General features: G+C 31.7%; 1 protein-coding gene across 3 annotated transcripts in view; it reads right to left on the bottom strand.

Moving 5' to 3' along the window:
* The window catches only part of LOC127847266 (uncharacterized), an 89,944-nt gene that overhangs the window by 9,740 nt on the left and 60,006 nt on the right, over positions 1–20,198 (bottom strand). For 2 of the 3 annotated variants that reach the window (XM_052379063.1, XM_052379062.1), the window contains exons 5-24: positions 18,688–18,756; positions 17,695–17,850; positions 17,351–17,575; positions 13,547–13,696; positions 11,632–11,730; positions 9,998–11,185; positions 9,471–9,566; positions 9,278–9,325; positions 8,625–8,933; positions 8,095–8,190; positions 7,898–7,945; positions 7,325–7,549; positions 6,709–6,825; positions 5,346–5,362; positions 4,267–4,479; positions 3,894–4,047; positions 3,324–3,539; positions 1,984–3,175; positions 1,517–1,530; positions 104–463 (exon numbers count right to left, since the gene is read on the bottom strand). In XM_052379063.1, coding sequence (XP_052235023.1) covers positions 2,961–3,175; positions 3,324–3,539; positions 3,894–4,047; positions 4,267–4,479; positions 5,346–5,362; positions 6,709–6,825; positions 7,325–7,549; positions 7,898–7,945; positions 8,095–8,190; positions 8,625–8,933; positions 9,278–9,325; positions 9,471–9,566; positions 9,998–11,185; positions 11,632–11,730; positions 13,547–13,696; positions 17,351–17,575; positions 17,695–17,850; positions 18,688–18,756 — 3,641 coding nt within the window. In that variant the 3' untranslated portion in view covers positions 104–463; positions 1,517–1,530; positions 1,984–2,960. The remainder of the gene's footprint in view (positions 1–103; positions 464–1,516; positions 1,531–1,983; positions 3,176–3,323; positions 3,540–3,893; positions 4,048–4,266; positions 4,480–5,345; positions 5,363–6,708; positions 6,826–7,324; positions 7,550–7,897; positions 7,946–8,094; positions 8,191–8,624; positions 8,934–9,277; positions 9,326–9,470; positions 9,567–9,997; positions 11,186–11,631; positions 11,731–13,546; positions 13,697–17,350; positions 17,576–17,694; positions 17,851–18,687; positions 18,757–20,198) is intronic. The other variant, XM_052379064.1, reaches the window with a different exon arrangement.

Below are 20,198 nucleotides of genomic sequence, written 5' to 3'. Positions count from 1 at the left end.
ATAAGGAATTGAAAAGCCAATACATGCAATTATTTTTTGTATTGATATAATATATTTATTTGAGCAAACATTCAATAACTAAACAGTAAAGTGTAATAATTACCTCGATCTTGCTTTCTAGTTCAGATATTTCCTGCTCGAGTTCTTGAACGTCTTTATGCAATCGTTTAAGGACAGTTTGCTCACTAATAATGTTGGTAACTCTACTCATCATATTCCTGCTGATGTTGTTCGTTATTTCAGTTATTTCCTTGTTGGTAGATTCCAGGTAATTCATGATATGTTCGGAAACCTGAGTTCCGGATGTGAGAAAAATATCACGGTACTTTGTGTTCATTGAGCTTTTAAACTGGTGCATAACTCTTTTTGTCCAGGAAAGAGTTGTATTTGTTTGTGTACCCTCCTTGTCTTTTGTTTCATGGGGTTTTATCTCATTTAAAGTTTCTATTATTCCGTCAAGATCCTGTTCAAAGAGACATCCTGCACCATTAAATGTGACAGTATTTCACGTTATATATAATATGAATGGTATGTAATAGTTTTAAAATGAGACACGCATAAATCTTCCGCACCATCATCAAGTATGATAACATATTATATATAAAATAAGTGCAAGTAATTTACAAAATGTATCACATGGGTCACTTACAATACAAAACGGTTGCATGAACACTTAATTCAATGTTCGTACATGGGAAAATGCGTTCTGGTATTTAGTACGATAGCAAAAAATGACCTTTCATTTCACCATTTACAATATAATACGAGACAAGTAAATTCAAGCGGGCAGCTAACGGATAAATACAAAACATGCGAACAGCACCTACCTTGTAAGTTATTGCGTAATAATGAGCATAATTGTGTTTACTCGCATAATCTTTCTATTTTTAAAAGAACAGGTCTGGGTTACGTAATAAGGCTGGTACGGACGGTTACTTCCCCACGCATTGACGGATTAAAACATACTCTTGAAAGCCCTATTTAAACATTGACGTCAACTGTTAAAATAGTTTAGTTTAAACCGTCAGAGGCTATATAAAGTACGTGGTTCAAGATACTTAATGGCATAAACAGCGATGCGGGATTGATATAATAGCTCCCCAATATATAATGTTGGTCATTTTGGTACTACGCGGATAATTTTTAATAAACAAAATTGGTATTGATTAGATACTATCCACGATTGTCGAGCATATCATGTCAAGAATGGTTATATACAAAAAGTTGTGTTCAGAATTCAAATAACATATCTCAAATCAACTGCAGTCCAAACCAATGGTTCAAACATGAAAAGCAACTACCGTTCTGTCCACCAGCAAACTAAGTCAAAACATTATTCATGTTAAAACGCTGTCATATGTGTTTTCAGTATTTCTATTTCATTATCATATTATCTACCTTAGCATTATTTTTGCATCAAAGTAATGATATGCGTGATTGCACGCACTCAAATGGCATCATAGTTACACCCAACTAAGAGTTCAACATTATTTACGGGTACCCTAAATTCACTTACCTTGAGGACAATAACTGAAAAAGATAAAACAACTATGTCATTTGATCTTATTATCATTGTGGTTTTAGTCAAAATCATACTATTTTAGAAATATAATTTAAATTCTTAAACGAATACTTTAACTATGAATCAAGCAAATAAAATAATACCGAGTTAAGTTTGGCAAGAACTACCTTATTTTGTGTAAATCTATTGCAGTTGTTTTTATTGTGTTTTGGATGGGTTTTTGTGAGTAGTTTTGCTGTTGTTATTGTTGTTTTCCAATCACAACCGTTGTGTATGTTGTATTGGAACAAGCAACAAGCATTACGTTAATCACGAAAACACTTTACGTCATTTCGCTTCGCGAGTATATGTGTTTTGTAACGTTCTTTTTGCAATCAAGAGGTGCTTTATGTAGCAAGCTAAATACAAATAAACCACATACAACGAATTCTCATTCCGTGTATAAAATATTAAATACTTACCTAAACGCAACTTTTCAGCATCTTCTTTTGAAGTGGATTTACACACTAAGTCTTTGGAAACCGGATAACTGTTGTGTGTACTGGATTGATTGTGAAACAGGTTTAAAAGGTGAATTATTACAACAACTCGCATTAATTTCGGTATACTAAAAATTCTCAAATTTACCTAAATGAGCTCCAAATGCACGTGCACAGAATTCATCATGCAAACTGCGCAAATCGTGCACCAAATATATTCAATATCGTATTATGACACAAATTAAGTCGGAAAGTGTTTGAAAACAAGCTGCAATAATTGTGTTTATTTAACTATTGACAGTTTAACATCAGTTACGCTTTAATGTAAAACACTAAATTGTCTGATAAATCAAGGCATGAGACATATGAGCTATTGATCAATGAATACACGCGCCCTTACCTTTGTTCTGATTCCTGCAAGAAAAAAAATCAAATGGGAACGTATATGCATGAAAGAGATTTGCAAATTTAATCGGAATCATAGATGGATCACCTGTTCAGTTGATTGATAGCAGAAAGTAGTTTTCCTATATAGAATATTTATCATGTGTCAGTTTAATATTTGCTTACGTAAGTGGCATGATTTAAACTAGCTTAGAAGAGGACAATCATATAATCGTGCACACACAATATAAAAAGCAAAATTGTGACCTATGGAGCTTGATTGGAGCACATTAAGTGGACAAACACTACATGATGTAACATAAAAAGTATTACAATTCTATCACGTTTGTTAGATAATTTAATCGAAATATAAAATCTTTAAACAATTTGGCGGTCGGGTCATTTTTTAATACAAGATAGTCATTGTAACAAAGATTTATGCGGAGGCTCATTTTAGGATGTAAGGAATTGTCGTTGCTTTTGTTGTTGTTTCATTTGCTGTTGTTGTTATAGTATTTGTTGCAGTTATTTTAATACAACTACAGGTAATAGTTGTGGTAGTAATATATGTATTTTTAAAGTGTTAGTAAAATAAGTAGTATAAATAGTATTATTATATATAGTAATAAATGTTGCTGTGTGTTTGTGGTTGTTGTTATAGTATCATAAGTACGTTGAAGTCGTTGTTTGATTACCGTCGAGAAGTTTATCTGGCTGCCTACTATTATTTCGATGGCATCAAGGCTGCAGTGTAGATTTTCTAAGTGTCCCAACTCTTCCTGGATGGTTTCTAATTTGGTTGCAGGCAAATGTAAAACAACAATAAGTAAATGAATTTAGATACATACTAAAATGCCAATGTAATATTTGTTTGGTATACTCTAGTAGTCTGATTGTTTTTTAAGTTTAACACCGTTTAAGTGTAGTGTTATACTTACGAATTTTCTTATGCAATGCTTTTTTATTGGCAACACCAGCATCAATTGTTGTTTGACACTTTCGCATTTCTTCAAGTTTGCTATCAACCTTTGAACATTTTTTTTGAGCAGTTGATCTTTTCTCTTCAGCAGCCTTACGAGCATCATTGGCGGAGACCAAGGCAGTCGTAGCACCAACAGAACCCAAACCAGTAGCTACCCCAGCTACAGTGGCGGCTGTAAAACACAAGTAAAGCTAATATATACTCTAATTGTATGACGGTGTCACGGGGTGTGTTTGTGTGTTTGTGTGTTTGTTTGTGTTTGTGTGTGTATCGTGATTACATGCGTTTCATGGTGCGATTTTATGTGTCTTATGTTTATTTGCATCAGAAAACAACAATTTTGGTAGGTATACTAATGAGAATGAAGAATCAGTACATTGTGTGTATATTAAAAAAACATGAATAACTTTTCCTAAAGGTGGAGGTTTAAAATGTATAACCCTTGCTCCATACAATAATCTTAATTAAACAATCTGTTATTATTTAGAACAATATTTAATATGTCATAGGACATGAATTGGCATACCAGTGAAAGGATTCAGTCCAGTTAATCCCAATCCCAATCCAACAGCTCCCCACCCTATTGTGCTCTTCCTGTCGGCATTCTTAAACAGTTCAATTGCTTGTTCATCAAACAAAACTGCTTCGTTAAGTAATCTATCGATTTCCTGCTCAATTTCCTAGAAAATACATTTTCAAACCTTCAATTGTTTGTATTATTAAATCAAAATATTATGCACTTTACAACAATAAATAAACGCAAATAAATTTAAAAACAAACATTAAATTTGCAATAAACGCGTGAAAACTATTTTGGATGTTATCCATTTTTTTAACATAGAATTCAACAATAAATATATGTGTGGAAAAATGAAGTTATTCTTCATTCAATACGCAACCTTAATTTCCACATTCAGACGATTGATAGTTTCTGTATTAGTTGTTAGCAAACGAGTTAGTTCTTCGTCTTTGTTTTGGCTATTCTTCAATTCTTGTTTGCATTTATTTAATTCTGCATTATTTTGTTCTCGAAGGGTTTCTGTCTCTTTCAAAATACTGAACAACGTTTTATTTGAAGGTCGCTTATTGACCTGCTCTATTAATTCTGTTATCTAGGAATAAAATGTAGATGTATTGTACTTTCGAAAACATAATTACATGTATATGTCTCAAATGCAGTGATCGGAAACGTTACATGCAATAAACATTTAACAATGAACATAAACTTTATATTTACAATTGTTCTACAAGTATTGTTCTTGGCGTTAACTAGCTTATATAAAGTAAAACTAACTATATATTATATATATATATATATATATATATATATATATATATATATATATATATATATATATATTTATATATATATATATATATATATATATATATATATATTTGTAACTCATATTCACTGGTAAAAAGTTTAAAATATACAGGTTACACAGTTCAATTTGAATGATAAGTTGTCGTTTTCAGTTGTATTGAAATTACGTCGATAATGTCATTCACTATGCAAAACCAATCCTATTTAAAGTACATTTAAATACCTTTCATGCATTTCGCTATAAAAAGGGCTTTGTTGTACGTTTGTTTTTAATGCATTCCTTACACTTTCTATCGCTCATATTTTCGTACACACTAGCGTACTCAGACTATTGATAATTATAATTTTATACTTAGATGTAAGTTTATTTTTGTAATTTATTGAAGCTCTTTTGCAAAAAAGAATACTATTTATGCAGGGCTTAATTTTGTCAAATTGTCAGTGTTTCAGTCTTTAGACCATCTTTACTTTGATCAGGGACCGGATTTGATGCAAATGACTAACGCGTACTTTTTAAATATGCAAAAAAATGTATAAAAAACACACTAAAATTTGTGCTACAAAAATTTAAAATATTATTTAGGTGTTTTTTTTCGGGATTTCTTTTCGATTTATTCCGGGAGCGTAGTTGTAAAGGGAAACAGGTTTTACCGATGACTCCACATCCTCTGAAAAACAGAATAATATTCACTCATTTTATGATATAAATCATTCGTATCTATATCGCACAACACAAACAATCTTAAATGGGAAGTTGCTTGCTGTGTTGATATGTTTTAGTTTAGTTGTGTAAAATCGACGACGTGGCATTACATTGTGAACTTCATATAATACAATGCTGCTTTTGCATGCACATTGTACAAAATATCATTAAAAAATAAAAACGATTGCCCTTGATTGTGATCGTGTAAATCGTTTTTAGTAGAGATGCTAAGTGAGTGTTTACAAAAATTCCGATAGTGCTCACTCTTTCATCCAACAATAATACCCTGACGGCTGCTGTGGACGAGACTACGGATAGAAATTACACCATTTTACAATTTGCTACGTTACCGTATTGGTTGGTTTATAATTAAGTACAGGATTTGTTTTTAAAACTCTCCCGAGTATGGCAACTATTGCTTACGATTTGAAAACATATTGGCATGGACTAAATGGCCTATACACATGCGTGTAGAATCCGGCTTTATATGTCAGAAAAGGCATTGGTTGTTTTTACATAGTTAAAACTATCTAAAGAAGCCTTGAAAACACGTAAATAACTCAAAACATTTCGCAATCATATTTGTTCGTACCGTTCTTGTCTTGACGGTTTTCGTGTTTGGTCTATATAATAATAGCTGATTTCATGAAAGCTATATTACACAATTGCCCACGTTATGCTTATATTTTAGTACGAGCTTTAACGTCCCCCAGTCCTAGTTTGGTAATGGTTACAGGGGAACTTTCGTTGATAATAGTTTGGTTACTCAGGAATATAAATCTAATAATTTAAAAATATATATCTTTTTATTTACATATTGGTATATTTTTGTTTTTATGTATATAAGTATATATGTATATATGTATATATGCATATATGTATATGTATATATGTGTATATATTTACATAAGAATATATGTATATATGCATATATGTATCTGTGTATATGTGCATATATGTGTATATGTTTATATGCATATATGTATGTATATATGTATATATGTGCATATATGTGTATATGCATATATGCATATATGTATGTATGTATATATGTATATATGTATATATATATATATATATATGTTTATATGAATATATGTATATATGTATATTGTATATATGTATATATGTGTATATGTATATATTTTATGTATACATACAGTAATACAATGACCCCGCTTTTATCCGGACACGTCCGTTCCGGCAGAAATTTCCGGATTAACGAATCTTCCGGATTATCGAACCAGTGCCGTTTCAAGAGTGTTCTGTTCTATTTCAACAAAGTACCAATTAAAGAAAGATACTACAAACCTTGTCCAACGACACGTTTTGAGTGCGAGGTCTCATTTTTTGACTGGATGCTGGTTTCTATATCTGAAAACTGCAAGCTCTCTGACAACGAATACGGCTTATCGCATGTACCAGCGCCTGAAAGTTTAGAAAACATTCTAGTGTCAAACGCATCTTATATATTTTAAGAAAACATGATCAATAAATGCATTATGAGTCTTTAATACATTTTCAAAAATTGCATGCAGTAATGTATATTTTTATAATTGCATTATCAAACAAGCGGTTGTCTCAATCCTTAAACAGTTTGCTTTTGTTTGTATTTGTTAAATTAGTAGTCCGTTTACAAAAGATATAATCCAATCTTAACATTTAAATACGCGATTCCCATGTTAGATTGCAACATAATAATAAAGACAGCACATTTTCTCAGTAAGAACCGAAAACTGTAATATGAATATTCGAAAAACCGATAAAAGAAACGAACATGTATTCACTGTAAAGAGCCAGTTTGCTATTTAATTTAAACGTTATACCCAGTCAATAGGCATCTCTCGGATCCATGTATGTGCTCATAAATATGTATTTCCCTATTACGATATCACAATAAATAGATGACAATATTCTAACGAATTACCGATAATGTCGGCATTTGCAGATTGCAGTTCCTCTTTATCTTCATCATTATCAGAAATTACAACCGGCATAATCCGCGAGATATTGAGGATGTCAGCGGTGGCAGATTGCAGATTCCCCGTATATACTTGCTTATCAGAAAAAATACTCGACGTACTTTGTGAATAACTGATCATTTGAGCAGTTGGAGAATACAGTCCATCTGTATCTTCATCCTTATAAGATACTGAAACAGATACATCACTACAAAAATCAGGAATCAATGAAAGGCTGTGTCAAAACACATAATACTATTCCAAACCGATTCGCATGCATACAACTATATGCGTGTTCGATTTTTCAGCCTTCATGATACAAAAACTTTGTTGTTACTGTAATAATTTATGTTTCTGGTGTTGTTGTTTATTTATTATATTCATTTTGTAATGTTTAGCAAGAAAGCAATTCATTTTAGGGCTTTGGGTTTCAAATACACATGAGCAATGCTATATGAACATTTTTAGACAACTCAAATATGTTGAAGATCATGGTCTGTAATATATAATTCTATACACTGTGCGTATGTGATACGTACCATGGGAATCGTGTCCTATTGGATTACTCGTCGCCTGGAATCGTTGAACTGAAATAAAGCACATGCTGAGTGTAAATACCCTGGATAAGGTAAAGCCGATGCAATAATTAAAATGCATCAAAACGAATCCAGCCGCACAAAAAAAAACTAAATGATGGCAACAGTGGCCCTTAGAATGTGGAACAACTCATTGTCACCTGAGAACGGAACATCCATATGAATATCCCTCAACGGATTTATGGATTTCGCGCTTATATATTGGGGTCCATCTTTATCTGCATCTTTATCAGAAACTGTAATAGACGCATTACATTTATATAAGATAAGTATCATGCGCAAAACAAATATTTTATAATTGAATTATCAACCAAGCAGTTGTCTCAATCCTTAAACAGTTTGCTTTGTGTTTGTATTTGTTAAATTAGAAGTCCCTTTATTTAAGATATAATCCAATCTTAACATTTGTATACGTGATTCCCATGCTAGTTTGCAACATAATAATGGAGACAGCACATGTTCTTAATAAGAACCGAAAACTGTGAAATGAATATTCGCAAGTCCGATAAGAGAAACGAACAAGTATTCACTGAAAAGAGCCAGTGTTTTATTTTTTATTTAACCTATTTACCCAGTCAATAGGCATATCTCAGATTCATGTGTGTTCTCATATATATGTATTTCCCTATTACGATATCACAAAAAAGAGGAAAATATTCCAACTTGTTACCGATATTGTTGGCATTTACATATTGCAGTTCGTCTTTATCTTCATCCTTATCAGAAATTGTAAACGACACAGACAGCGTATTATTTAAGATGTCAGCGGTTGCAGATTGCAGTTTCTTTGTTTCTTCATCCTTATCAGAAATTACAACCGGCATAATCCGCGAGTTATTGAGGATGTCAGCGGTGGCAGATTGCAGTTTCTCTTTATCTTCTTCCTTATCAGAAAAAATACTCGACGTACTTTGTGAATAACTGATCATTTGAGCAGTTGGAGAATGCAGTCCATCTTTATCTTCATTCTTATAAGATACTGAAACAGATACATCACTACAAAAATCAGGATTCAATGAAAGGCTGTGTCAAAACACATTATACAATTCTAAACCGATACGCATGCATCCAACTATATATGTGTTCGATTTTTCAGCCTTCATGTTACAAACGCTTTGTTGTTACTGTAATTATTTATGTTTCTGGTGTTGTTGTTTATTAATTATATTAATTGTTATGTTTAGCAAGAAAGCAATTCATTTTAGGGCTTTGGGTTTCAAATACACATGAGCAATGCTATATGCACATTTTTGGACAACTCAAATATGTTGAAGCTCATTGTATGTTATATAATTCTATAAACTGTGCGTATGTGAAACGTACCATGGGAATCGTGTCCTATTGGATTACTCGTCGCCTGGAATCGTTGTACTGAAATAAGTCATATGCTGAGCGTAAATACCCTGAATAAGGTAAGTAGATGCAATAATTAAAATGCATCAATACTAATCAAGCCGCACACAAAAACAAAAGAGTTCAACAGTGGCCCTTAGAATGTGGAACAACTCATTGTCACCTGAGACCGGAACATCAATACGAATATCCCTCAATGGACTGAGGAATTTCGCGGTTACATATTGCAGTTCTTTTGTATCTTCATCCTTATCAGAAACTGTAATCAACACATTAGCTGGATATAAGATAAGTTTAAGGCTCAAAAGAAATGTTTATAATTGCATTATCAAACTAACAGTTGCCGCAACCCTTAAATAGTTTGCTTTGTGTTTGTATTTTTTGTTTGTATTATTTGTGAATTAGTAGTACTTTACTTAAGATATAATTCAAATTTAACAGTTATATACGCGATTCCCATGCTTGATGGCAACATAATAATAGAGACAGCAGATGTTCTTAGTAAGAACCGAAAACTCTGCTAAAACCAGACAACAGAAACGAATATATATATATTAACCCAGTCTTTATACCCAGTCAATAGGCATATTTCAGATATGCTCCATGTATGTTTTGTATATATATATGTATTTCCCTATTACAATATCACAATAAAATGAATAAATAGTTGGAAATATTCCAACAATTTACCGATAATATTGGCATTTGCAGATTGCAGTTCATCTTTATCTTCATTCTTATCAGGAAATGTAAACGACAGGGACAAAGGATTACTTGAGATGTTAGCGGTTACAGATTGTAATTTCTTTGTTTCTTCATCCTTATCAGAAATTACAACCGGCATAACCCGCGAGTTATTGAGGATGTCAGCGGTGGCAGAATTCATTAGTTCTGTATCTCCTTCCGTATCAGAAAAAATACACGACATACTTTGTGAATTACTGATCAATTGAGCAATTGGAGAATAAAGTCCATCTGTATCTTCATCCTTATAAGATACTGAAACAAATATATCACTTGATTTACTGATGATTTCATTGGTGACAGATTCCGGTTTTTCTTTATTGTCATTCTTATCAGAGACTGTGAGAGATGCTACTAGCAAATTACTGATGTGTTCGCCGGTTGAACATTGTAAATCCTCCGCATCTTCATCTTCGTCAGAGACGGTAACAGATGAATCCCACACATTCCGGTTGATTATGGCGATTAAAGATTTCAGTTGCTCTTTATCTTTATCATTTACAGAATTTTTAGCCGACCCATTGTACAGTTCCACTGAATAGTCATTCGTATCATATAATGTTAAAGACGCATCCCTTGAATTAGTGGCGATTTGGTTGGTAGCAGTTTGATGTTCCTCTTTGTCTTCATCCTTATCAGATAGTGTAACCGACTCATTGTGCCAATTATTGGTTGTTTCGAAAGAAGCAGATTGCATTTCAACTGCAGTGTCAATATTATCAGTAAGTGTAAAAGACGCATGTCGTGAAATACTTGTGACTTGGTCGGTGGCAGATTGCAGTTCCGCTGTATCGTCATCTCCATCAGAAACTTTGACCGACCCATCCCGCAAATAATCCATAACTTCGGCGGTCGCAGATGGCAGTTCCTCTGTATGTTCACCCTTATTAGTGACTGTAACAAAAAAATCCCGGGAATAACTGTTACTTTCGCAAGTAGCAGTTTGCAGTTCCTTTGTACTGTAATCATTATCAGAAACAGAAACAATCACATCCTGTAAATTACTAATGACAGATTGCAATTCCTCTGTTTCTTCATCATTTCCAGAGACTTTCACCATATCATCAAGCACATAACTCTTGATGTCAGCAGTGGCATATTGTAGTTCCTGTGTACCTTCATCCTTATGCGAATCTGCAACAAAAAAACGAATCTTATAAAATATTAGCACGTGCTCATACATGTTTCGAATTACATAATACACATAGTAATAGTCTCAGCCCTTGACAATTGCATTTAATTTGCTATATGTGTATGTATATGACTATACGTTTACTAGAAATAACCTAAACATTTTTTTCGTCTAATCACATTACTGTATTATGGAAGCAGGTTTAGACGCATGTTTTCATTGTTTGTAGAGAGCATCAAAATAGCATCCACTTCGATAGGAATTTCCAAAAAGCCATCACAGATACTAACAGATACTAGCATCTCTTTATCGCACGATATATTTAAAAATAAATAAATATGTTGAACTCAGGGTATTTCCATTAATCATGTTATCGCATCATTGTCTAACATTAATGCACTATTCATACAGAACACATATAAACAATGCAAGCATTGTGCAACGGTACCATACACATCTGTCGCATCATAAACTAAACGGCTAAGTTCAGTATCTAAAACATCTATTTTCTCTGAGACTGCATACGAATCTTCGACTTTACCGGCAACTGTAAGTTAAACAAACAGGTTATTACATCACTTTATATTTAAAGCGTAAAGGCATCTAAAATGTATATTTTTATAAAATGATTATTTCATATTTGTTTAACTTTTTTGCAAATATTTAATAATAATAATAATAATAATAATAATAATAATAATAATAATAATAATAATATTTTGGATTGTCGTAAAGAGGAATATTGCATACAAATTAATGTTTTTTATAAGGAGATAACTTCAAATTCTTAATTATGAAACATGTTTCTGTAATGTTTGTTTTTACACATTTTCTTATATATGTATGATTTAAGTGAAATATCTGTTAAGAAACAAATATGCGTTTGCAGAAAATCTTATACAAAATGAATGTAATTAGTTTAATGAACTTAAACGCAAAAAATATATTCATTAAGATGTGTGCGTCAAATGCCTTATCCACTAAGATTGCATAACAACTGTTCAAACAAAGTTGACAACAAATATTCCCGTTCGAGTATTAGTTTATACTGTAAATATGCTTTGTAAATGAATCCAATGCTAGCGCGTGGATTTTGATGTAGTCAACTCATAATTATACAAGAGTCACAAAATTTCTATATTGATCTGACTTTTACTGCTTTGATTTATGGCATTAAATTACCCGCTCAACCCTCTGGTTGCAGGGTTGCAAAGAAAATGCTGATTTAAGTAAATGTTGTGAAAAACGACCTTCAAATAAACCCAATATTATAACCACATTATTTTCGTAAGTTTCCACATTGATTTTAACAGCTGTTTGCGACAGCATAGAGTGCTGTCTTATTTGAGTGACGTATACACAGCATATCTCATTGTTAAAACATGTTGTGTCTTGCTAATAAATATAATTGAATTTATAATAAGAATACTTCCTTCCTTTTTGCTCGTTGTATAAAAAGTTCATTTCTTTATAACGTTGTAAGTTTATTTTGAAATTGTCTTATATATAGTTTGAATATAAACACTTTTTTTATGTTTTGTCATGAAATACTTGAAAGTGTTAAAATAAATATAAACGCTTATTACCGCGTAGTTGTTACTATTTTGTGAATTAAACAATTTGAAACTAAATTGATGTTAAATTAAACAAACAATACAAAAATAAAACACCTTATAGCCAATGTTTGCTGGTAGTAATTTTTACAAAGATCATGAACCGTTGTCAGTGAAAATCAAAATCAATGCAAAAATTGCTACTGTCAGAGCTGACCGACAGAACACTTAAAGTGACCACGGATATATTTCAAACTTCCAAATCAGCATCTCGTTTCAGTACATTTTCTTTGTAAACCCTATACGCAACGCATATCACATACCTGTAACGCTTGTTGAAATAAAATTTGCAAACCAAGAGCTCTTTATGAGCTGTTTGTTGCAAAACGGAGCTACTTAATAAAAATATTACTATAGTTTATTATATTGATAAATGTTAATAACCAATGACACTTCAGAATTGAAAATAATGTATCACTTCTGGTTTAAATATTATATACGTATAAACGGGGCTTCACTCATTATATGCATTAACCGTGTTACATTGAATATCAATTCAGAAACTGACACGCTATGGTAGACCTTCGTCAATGGTGTGTTTCATTTATGTTATACTCAACACAAACACCACACAAAATTTCAAAATAAGATTATGACCGATTGATACTTTACCGAACGGTGACGGTGAATAAAAATACCATCCTTCTGAAGTTATATTATGTTTAAATTGTATATTTAATTAATGTATTTTCTTTCCTTAGAAGAGAATACATCATGTCAAGTTATACAAGTTAATAACACACATTTTACCTGTTATAGGAAAAGAAGGCTCTCGTGATTGTTCATGTTTTAGCAGAAGCCTCAAAACTTCATCCCATTTTATTTTCGTCAGATCGCTGTAACGTTCACTTTCGGCGAAATGTGGTAACTTTGAAATCAAATGTGGACGAAGTTGTTTTACTGTAACAATAAACTATATTGTGTTATCATGTGTATTGGCATACAATTATCGAGCCAGTATGTTGTATATTTGTTTACATACAACTTCAACACTACGCTTTAAATAGTTGAAAAGGATGTATAAGATACATGTTCAAAGTGCAATTTTCAAATTTGGATATGGTCACAGTATAATTTAGTATTAAGTTGCAATACACAGTAAAATAAATAAAACCAACATTGCTGTACCTATGATTGCATAAAGTGTTAGAGGTATGCTTATTTATATACGATGGTGTGTCCCGTTTTAGGGCCAATGCTTTAAAGGTAAGAACGAACTAACACAGTTATTTACCAACACAACACAATTTGTGTTATTCAAAATTAAAGTATAGTGGCAAAGGTAACAAAATATTAGTTTATTTCGGTGCGATGACAGTTAAGTTTCAGTACTTTCATATTTTAAATAATCTTTAAAACGCAACATACTTATTATTTTATTGCATACAGCGTAGATAAAATAATATCTCATAATATCTGGTAATTATTAAATGCATCGTATATCGCATAATGTCGACATAGTATATTTCAATGGCACTTTTCCTACAGTAGAAAAAGTCAAATTTTTATATCGGTTTGACTATATTAAGGTATATTGCAGATATTGCCCATGTGTATACCCCCACTTTTAAATGTGAGCAGATCAGTCAATCAAACAATACAAATCAACCATTATCAGCAGCACCCGATTGTATAAACGCTGGTTAAAGTTACCGCTCGGTTACTCTTAAACCTTGGTAAGTTTGCGGTTATTCAGGTTTAGTAACCGTCAGGGTAAGTTGTTTGTATAAACACGATATACCGCAAAGTTAACAAACCGCGAATAGTGGAATTCAACCGCCGGTAACTCTAACCGAGATAATCCCATAATGCACTTTATAATGACGTATATTTCGCGCCAAGTGTCAAACTACGATTTCATAAACAAACAAAATGGGTCAGGTCAGATAGAAGCGAACCAATACGGTAAAGAACCTTTAAATTTAATTACATATTTACTTCACCAATGATACAATACATAAATTATTTATGTGATCAAAACAATTTAAAAAAAGACAACTACAAAATATAAATAATAATGCTAGTTTTAACTTTCTGCGGTAAAATAGTAATTCTTATGTAAGCAATCGTAAGTATTTATTCAGTAAGTATTACACAAAATTATTTATTGTAACTATATATTTTCAACATATTGTAATGAATAGCAACATATATTATGATTATCTAATTCATTTGCAAATGACTCATCTAATTAAAAAAGTGTTTATTTCAACTATGAGTGTATCGAATTATTTCATGTGTTTACGAACATATAAAAGGTGAAGATTGTCAAGAAAGAGTTCACGGATGAGCGGATGGTCCGTTCATCCCGAGATGTTCAACATCAAGTCCCTAGTGCTTCAAACTGCGAGAGAGTGCTTGCAGGGACGCATATTGTTCTTGTTGTTGAAAATGATGTTACATATACATGGTCCTCGTAACATGCTTATTCTTCTAATTTGGAACAATTCCGGTTTATATTGATGAAATATTTTATCTTAAACATGAAGTACAAAAAACAAGTACCAAATTTTGATTGTTTTGTCCATAGTCTTAAACTAAAAATCCAGATTGAGAAAGAAATAGCCTTCAGTAATGACACATTACAAATATTTGAACAAAATTGGAATCGGATTAAATTCTCATAATGTTTTGTCCACTTATATACATTTCACTCTAATGTTCGTTTATCTCTCTAAAATAGTTTTGTTTATTTTTTATTTTTATTTTTATTTTTCAATCTGACAAGATCATTGTGAATATACAACAAAACACACAAGTCCAGTATGCTTTCTTCCGACTTTATACAACTCATCATTTTTCATAACTATTCCTCTGTTGTTCTTTTCTTTTCTCTCTAAAAAAAAAATATATATATATATATATATATATATATATTAGCATATCTTGTATAACATGTCTGAACTTAATTGCTTTGTACAATCACTATGTTGTATGATCATATACATGTTTACATTTTATGTATGATATTGAATATAAAAAACAATTCCGGTTTTATAACTGCATTATAAAAAATCTTTTCACGCAAAATTACGATTTTAACACTTTCACACCGCTGAGTATATGATTAACTTAAAATTACATCCGAAAATCACTCTGTCTGTAGTCCAATTTTGCAAATTTCAATTGAAAAAAATGCGAGTCTTTTTGACGTTTTGATATAAACGCTTATTTCACACATCGACATTGTGTAATTGTTCATTTATTACAGTTCCTTATTTCATGAAATATTCTGCTGAACTTCATTGTTTTAAATCCGTACAAAGGCCATACCTATCGCAAAATTCGCAAAAATAATCTGCAGTAGTTTTCAAATTTAACACATGTGTAAAGTATATGATGGTATAAATAGCACCACACTTGAATTTGGAATGTCGAATTGCGTACATGGGTATTATCCGTCTGTTGTGTTATGGAAGTTTGCGATTCCTTGTTTATGTATATTTATTCAATTATTTTGTTGTACAAGTAAAGCACTTCATATAGACAACTAAAACATTGTACAAGTTGAGGCATCGCTTTGTGCTGAAATAAGCAAATTAAACCGATTTTACCAACGGCCTTTATTTGAGAAACTGCTCAGGTTCATTTGAAAAGCAGTAATATAGAGTACATGACGTAGCGTGTGTCGAAGTGGAAAGTTTAATTGAGTTCATAAACACGTTTGAATATAGTGACAGGATGGCATACGGGTCTTTATTTAACTATGCGAAAAATAATTATCAAAGACCTTGAATGAAAAATCGTAAATCATTTCGTAATATGGGTTATTTATGGATTTTAACGCATAAGTATCGATAAAGGTAAGATAATATTTCGAATGTTCTTTTGTTTGTACTTTTGACATCCCATGCTCTCCATCCGGATGAAGGTTTCTAACATGGGTGCCATCGATGCATCGGATCGAACACGGCATACCCCGAAAGGAATTTAAAAAAAAATACTTTCTGTGCGTCCTTAGGTTGGTCGTCCGAGACCGGAAAGCGTACTGCCCGGTCGAGAAAGTTCAATAAAGTGTGAGTCGCTGTAATGGTCTGTTTACATGTCGAAATAGTCTAGGTCGTCGATTATTAGCTTCTATAATGTCGGTCATTTTGTCTAAGTTACATAAGAGAAGTAGGGTATGTTTTAACTGGGTTTTAATCGATAGAACAGTATAAAAAGCTTAGGTTCTCTCATACATATAAAGTTCCATCCACGAGTTAACATCTCGTATACAACTTATAGTTAACATTTTGAGTAAGGTAAAAATAGATAGAATTTGTTAATATATACATACCTTCGCCATTGTCTTGCTGCGCAACTTGATCCTAACATCATATCGCGGTAAAGAGTTTTGCGATTAGTTTAAACTAACAACTACCACAAGTGAATCATTGATGCTTTTGCATCCCCATAAAGACTTGCCGTGCGAAGATTGATTTGACATTTAAAAAAAGAATTAATCTGACGCACAAATACGATATTATTTTCACATCGAAATTTTTTTTCGCTGTTTGGTTAAATCCATTTCATATTGAAGTCGAACACTGAAATAATAAAAATAAAACATACAAATTGCTTCCACGGATCCCACGAAGTCTGTTTCGTACATGTCCACTGTTATTTGAAGGTTTTCACAACCTTGTCTACTCCTGAGTCGATCTTGTAATGGACCAAATATTTTTGCAATTCTTCCATCGATGCACTTTTCGCAAATTTTGATCCATTTGGGTATTGACGAGCATTGAAACAAAATCTCCACACTGCCATCCTGTATATCGTTTACAGTAACTCCCTCTATAAAGAATGACTATTTGTTTTATATAAATGTTCGATAGCAATGTTTGATTTCATTCCACATTCCATAAAGTTATACCGCTTTTTTCAGTACAGGGCATTTAAGTCATTTAACGTACCTTTTTCTAACTCGCTTTTAGCAGCAGAAAGACACCGTCCAATCTCATCGGAAACCTCCAGTTCTGGTTTGGTTAGTATGTCTTGCAAACGTTGTACAAGCTGATGTGTCAAGTCTGCCTTGTGTGATATCCCATTTATTTCTGCTATAATTTTCCCTGAAAGTAATCATCATTATAAGCAGGCTTTGGATCCACAAATATCGTGTACTGAAAATTTGATTCCTGAGTAATGTTGCCATAAGCAAATATATTGCCCCTAAATGTGGCATTCAATTTAGTTTCTGAATAGTTATATAATTTAAATTCAGCTATATGTTTCATATGCCCTTGGTTATTACATTCTATTCACCGTAACAACGTTTTAACGGGCAAATCAATGTTTATTTGACTTTCAAGTTTCCATGTGTGTTTTTATTTTGACATTAAACACACATTTTCCAAGTTTGAGCTAATTGTCTTCTAGTGTCACATGTATAAATGACGTGACGAGAAAAAATGGCACATTTTGGATATATTTTATAATAATAAAAATGTTCTATAAATAATTATGCTAAATCCAAGATGACAAAAAACGTCCTATCAATATATACTTTTCTTATTGTTTGTGCCATCATGGTGAGACGAGTCTAAACTGTAAAATATACACAGCAAAACGTATAAGTTGTCGCAAAATATGGAATTTATATTGTCTTAGAGATGTCTGGTCTTGAATATAGTAAACAAGCGTATTTTATGTACGTCAGAACAAAATGCCTGTTTTTTTCAACTGTCGGAAAACCTCAAACATTCAACGCCCTCTAAGAAAAATATGAATATACATATTCATTATTTGTAATTAAAAACTGTGCACGTTCGTTTCGTGAATCTGTTTGTATAAATTCTTCAGAAAGACAACTTCTATATCTTACTTTAAATAAAAATAGATTAGAGATACTAAAGTGCCGTCTCTTGAGTATTGCATTTAAGTGAACTATACATTTCGGTGTTTTATACCTGGAATATTCGCCGTGTCCTGGCTACTTTGGTACAATTTTTCTACTATTAGAAGCATTGTTTGTATTTCTGAAAGAAAAAAAAATCAGTTAATGGTATTTAACAAAACCAAATTGAAATGTGCCTTTTAGCTACTATATAATAAATTTGACAAATTTAAATAAAAAGAGCTGCCTTAACTTGAATGTATTATTAGGCTGTACAATTAAACATAGCTAAATTCAAGCTATTCCAATTTCATTTGATATTTTGAAAGAGGTTTGTTGTCTTAACTGCAAACGATAAATAAGCAGTGATTCATGTGTAACACTTTTAACATGCTAATAATGACAGTTGCATTATTGTGCTCAATTTTCTGAAATATTAATCGTACAAACTATTTTGTCCTAAATGATAAAACAGATTAAAAAATCGAATTCAAATCAAGGCAATGACGAAGTTTATTACTCAAGCGCGCCCTTTAAACAGTTGCTTAAATAAAATCAATCTCGAAGTCATCTTTGTAATCGCGAATACCTGTAAAATACTTCAATGTTTGATGAAAAAAATATTTATTGTTAGTAATAAAGACCAAACATAGCTGTTATAATATTACAAATGTCAATATTATTTGAATGCATATAATATTGTACACGTTTTATTGTAAGACTTATATATGTCTTGATTATGTATCAATTTAGAATTTACACGTATCTAATCGAAAGAAGTATGCTCTTCTTTTCATCGTCGTCAATGATAACGTTAACCGTTCAATATTTTATTAAATCGCAATCGATATCAAGGCTATCACGAGATGTACAACTCAAGCAGGCAGACCTTTAAAGCGAGATTATACGATTTTGTCAAATATTTATAAATTAATATAAAATGTGGAAAAAAACTTATTAAACTTAAATTTGTCTTGCCTATTTTGTGTTATTGTAACATATTTTATCAATATTTTACACTTTAACACATATAAAAAATATCGTATAATCTCGCTTTAAACAGGTGCTTGAATAAAAAAAACTAGCGGCCATCTTTTTAAGCATGAATACCTTAAAACAACTTCACTGTTATATTAAAAAGTATTTTTTCTAGTGTGACAGACAAACCCTGGCCCCGTGTTCACAAAACATGTTTTGCAATCGAAAATCAATTTCGCTTGTCGTTGCAAATGTATTTTCATTGTACTTGATAGGCAAAAAATGAAAATCGATGTCAGTTAAAATCGATTTTTGATTGCAAAATCGTTTTGTGAACACGGGGCCTGGTTGTTTTAATGTTTAAAAAATGTCAAAATTTATTGAATGAAAATCATCTTGTACACGTATTATTACTAAATTCAAATATGTCTGAATGTTGTATCAACAGTTATGTTGCTCTTTATGATTGATCTTCCTTGTCAAAATGAAAAAAAAATATATACAAGCTGATAACAAAGCATGTGTTTGATAGCTTCGAAGATTAAACATTTTCAATTGCTTTTTTATGATGATGCTATTTAGATCATTAAAAGTATTTATAAAATG

This window comes from Dreissena polymorpha, chromosome 10 (assembly GCF_020536995.1).
Source record: "Dreissena polymorpha isolate Duluth1 chromosome 10, UMN_Dpol_1.0, whole genome shotgun sequence".
Classification (NCBI taxonomy): domain Eukaryota; kingdom Metazoa; phylum Mollusca; class Bivalvia; order Myida; family Dreissenidae; genus Dreissena; species Dreissena polymorpha.
This window is presented reverse-complemented; position numbering and strand designations above follow the sequence as displayed.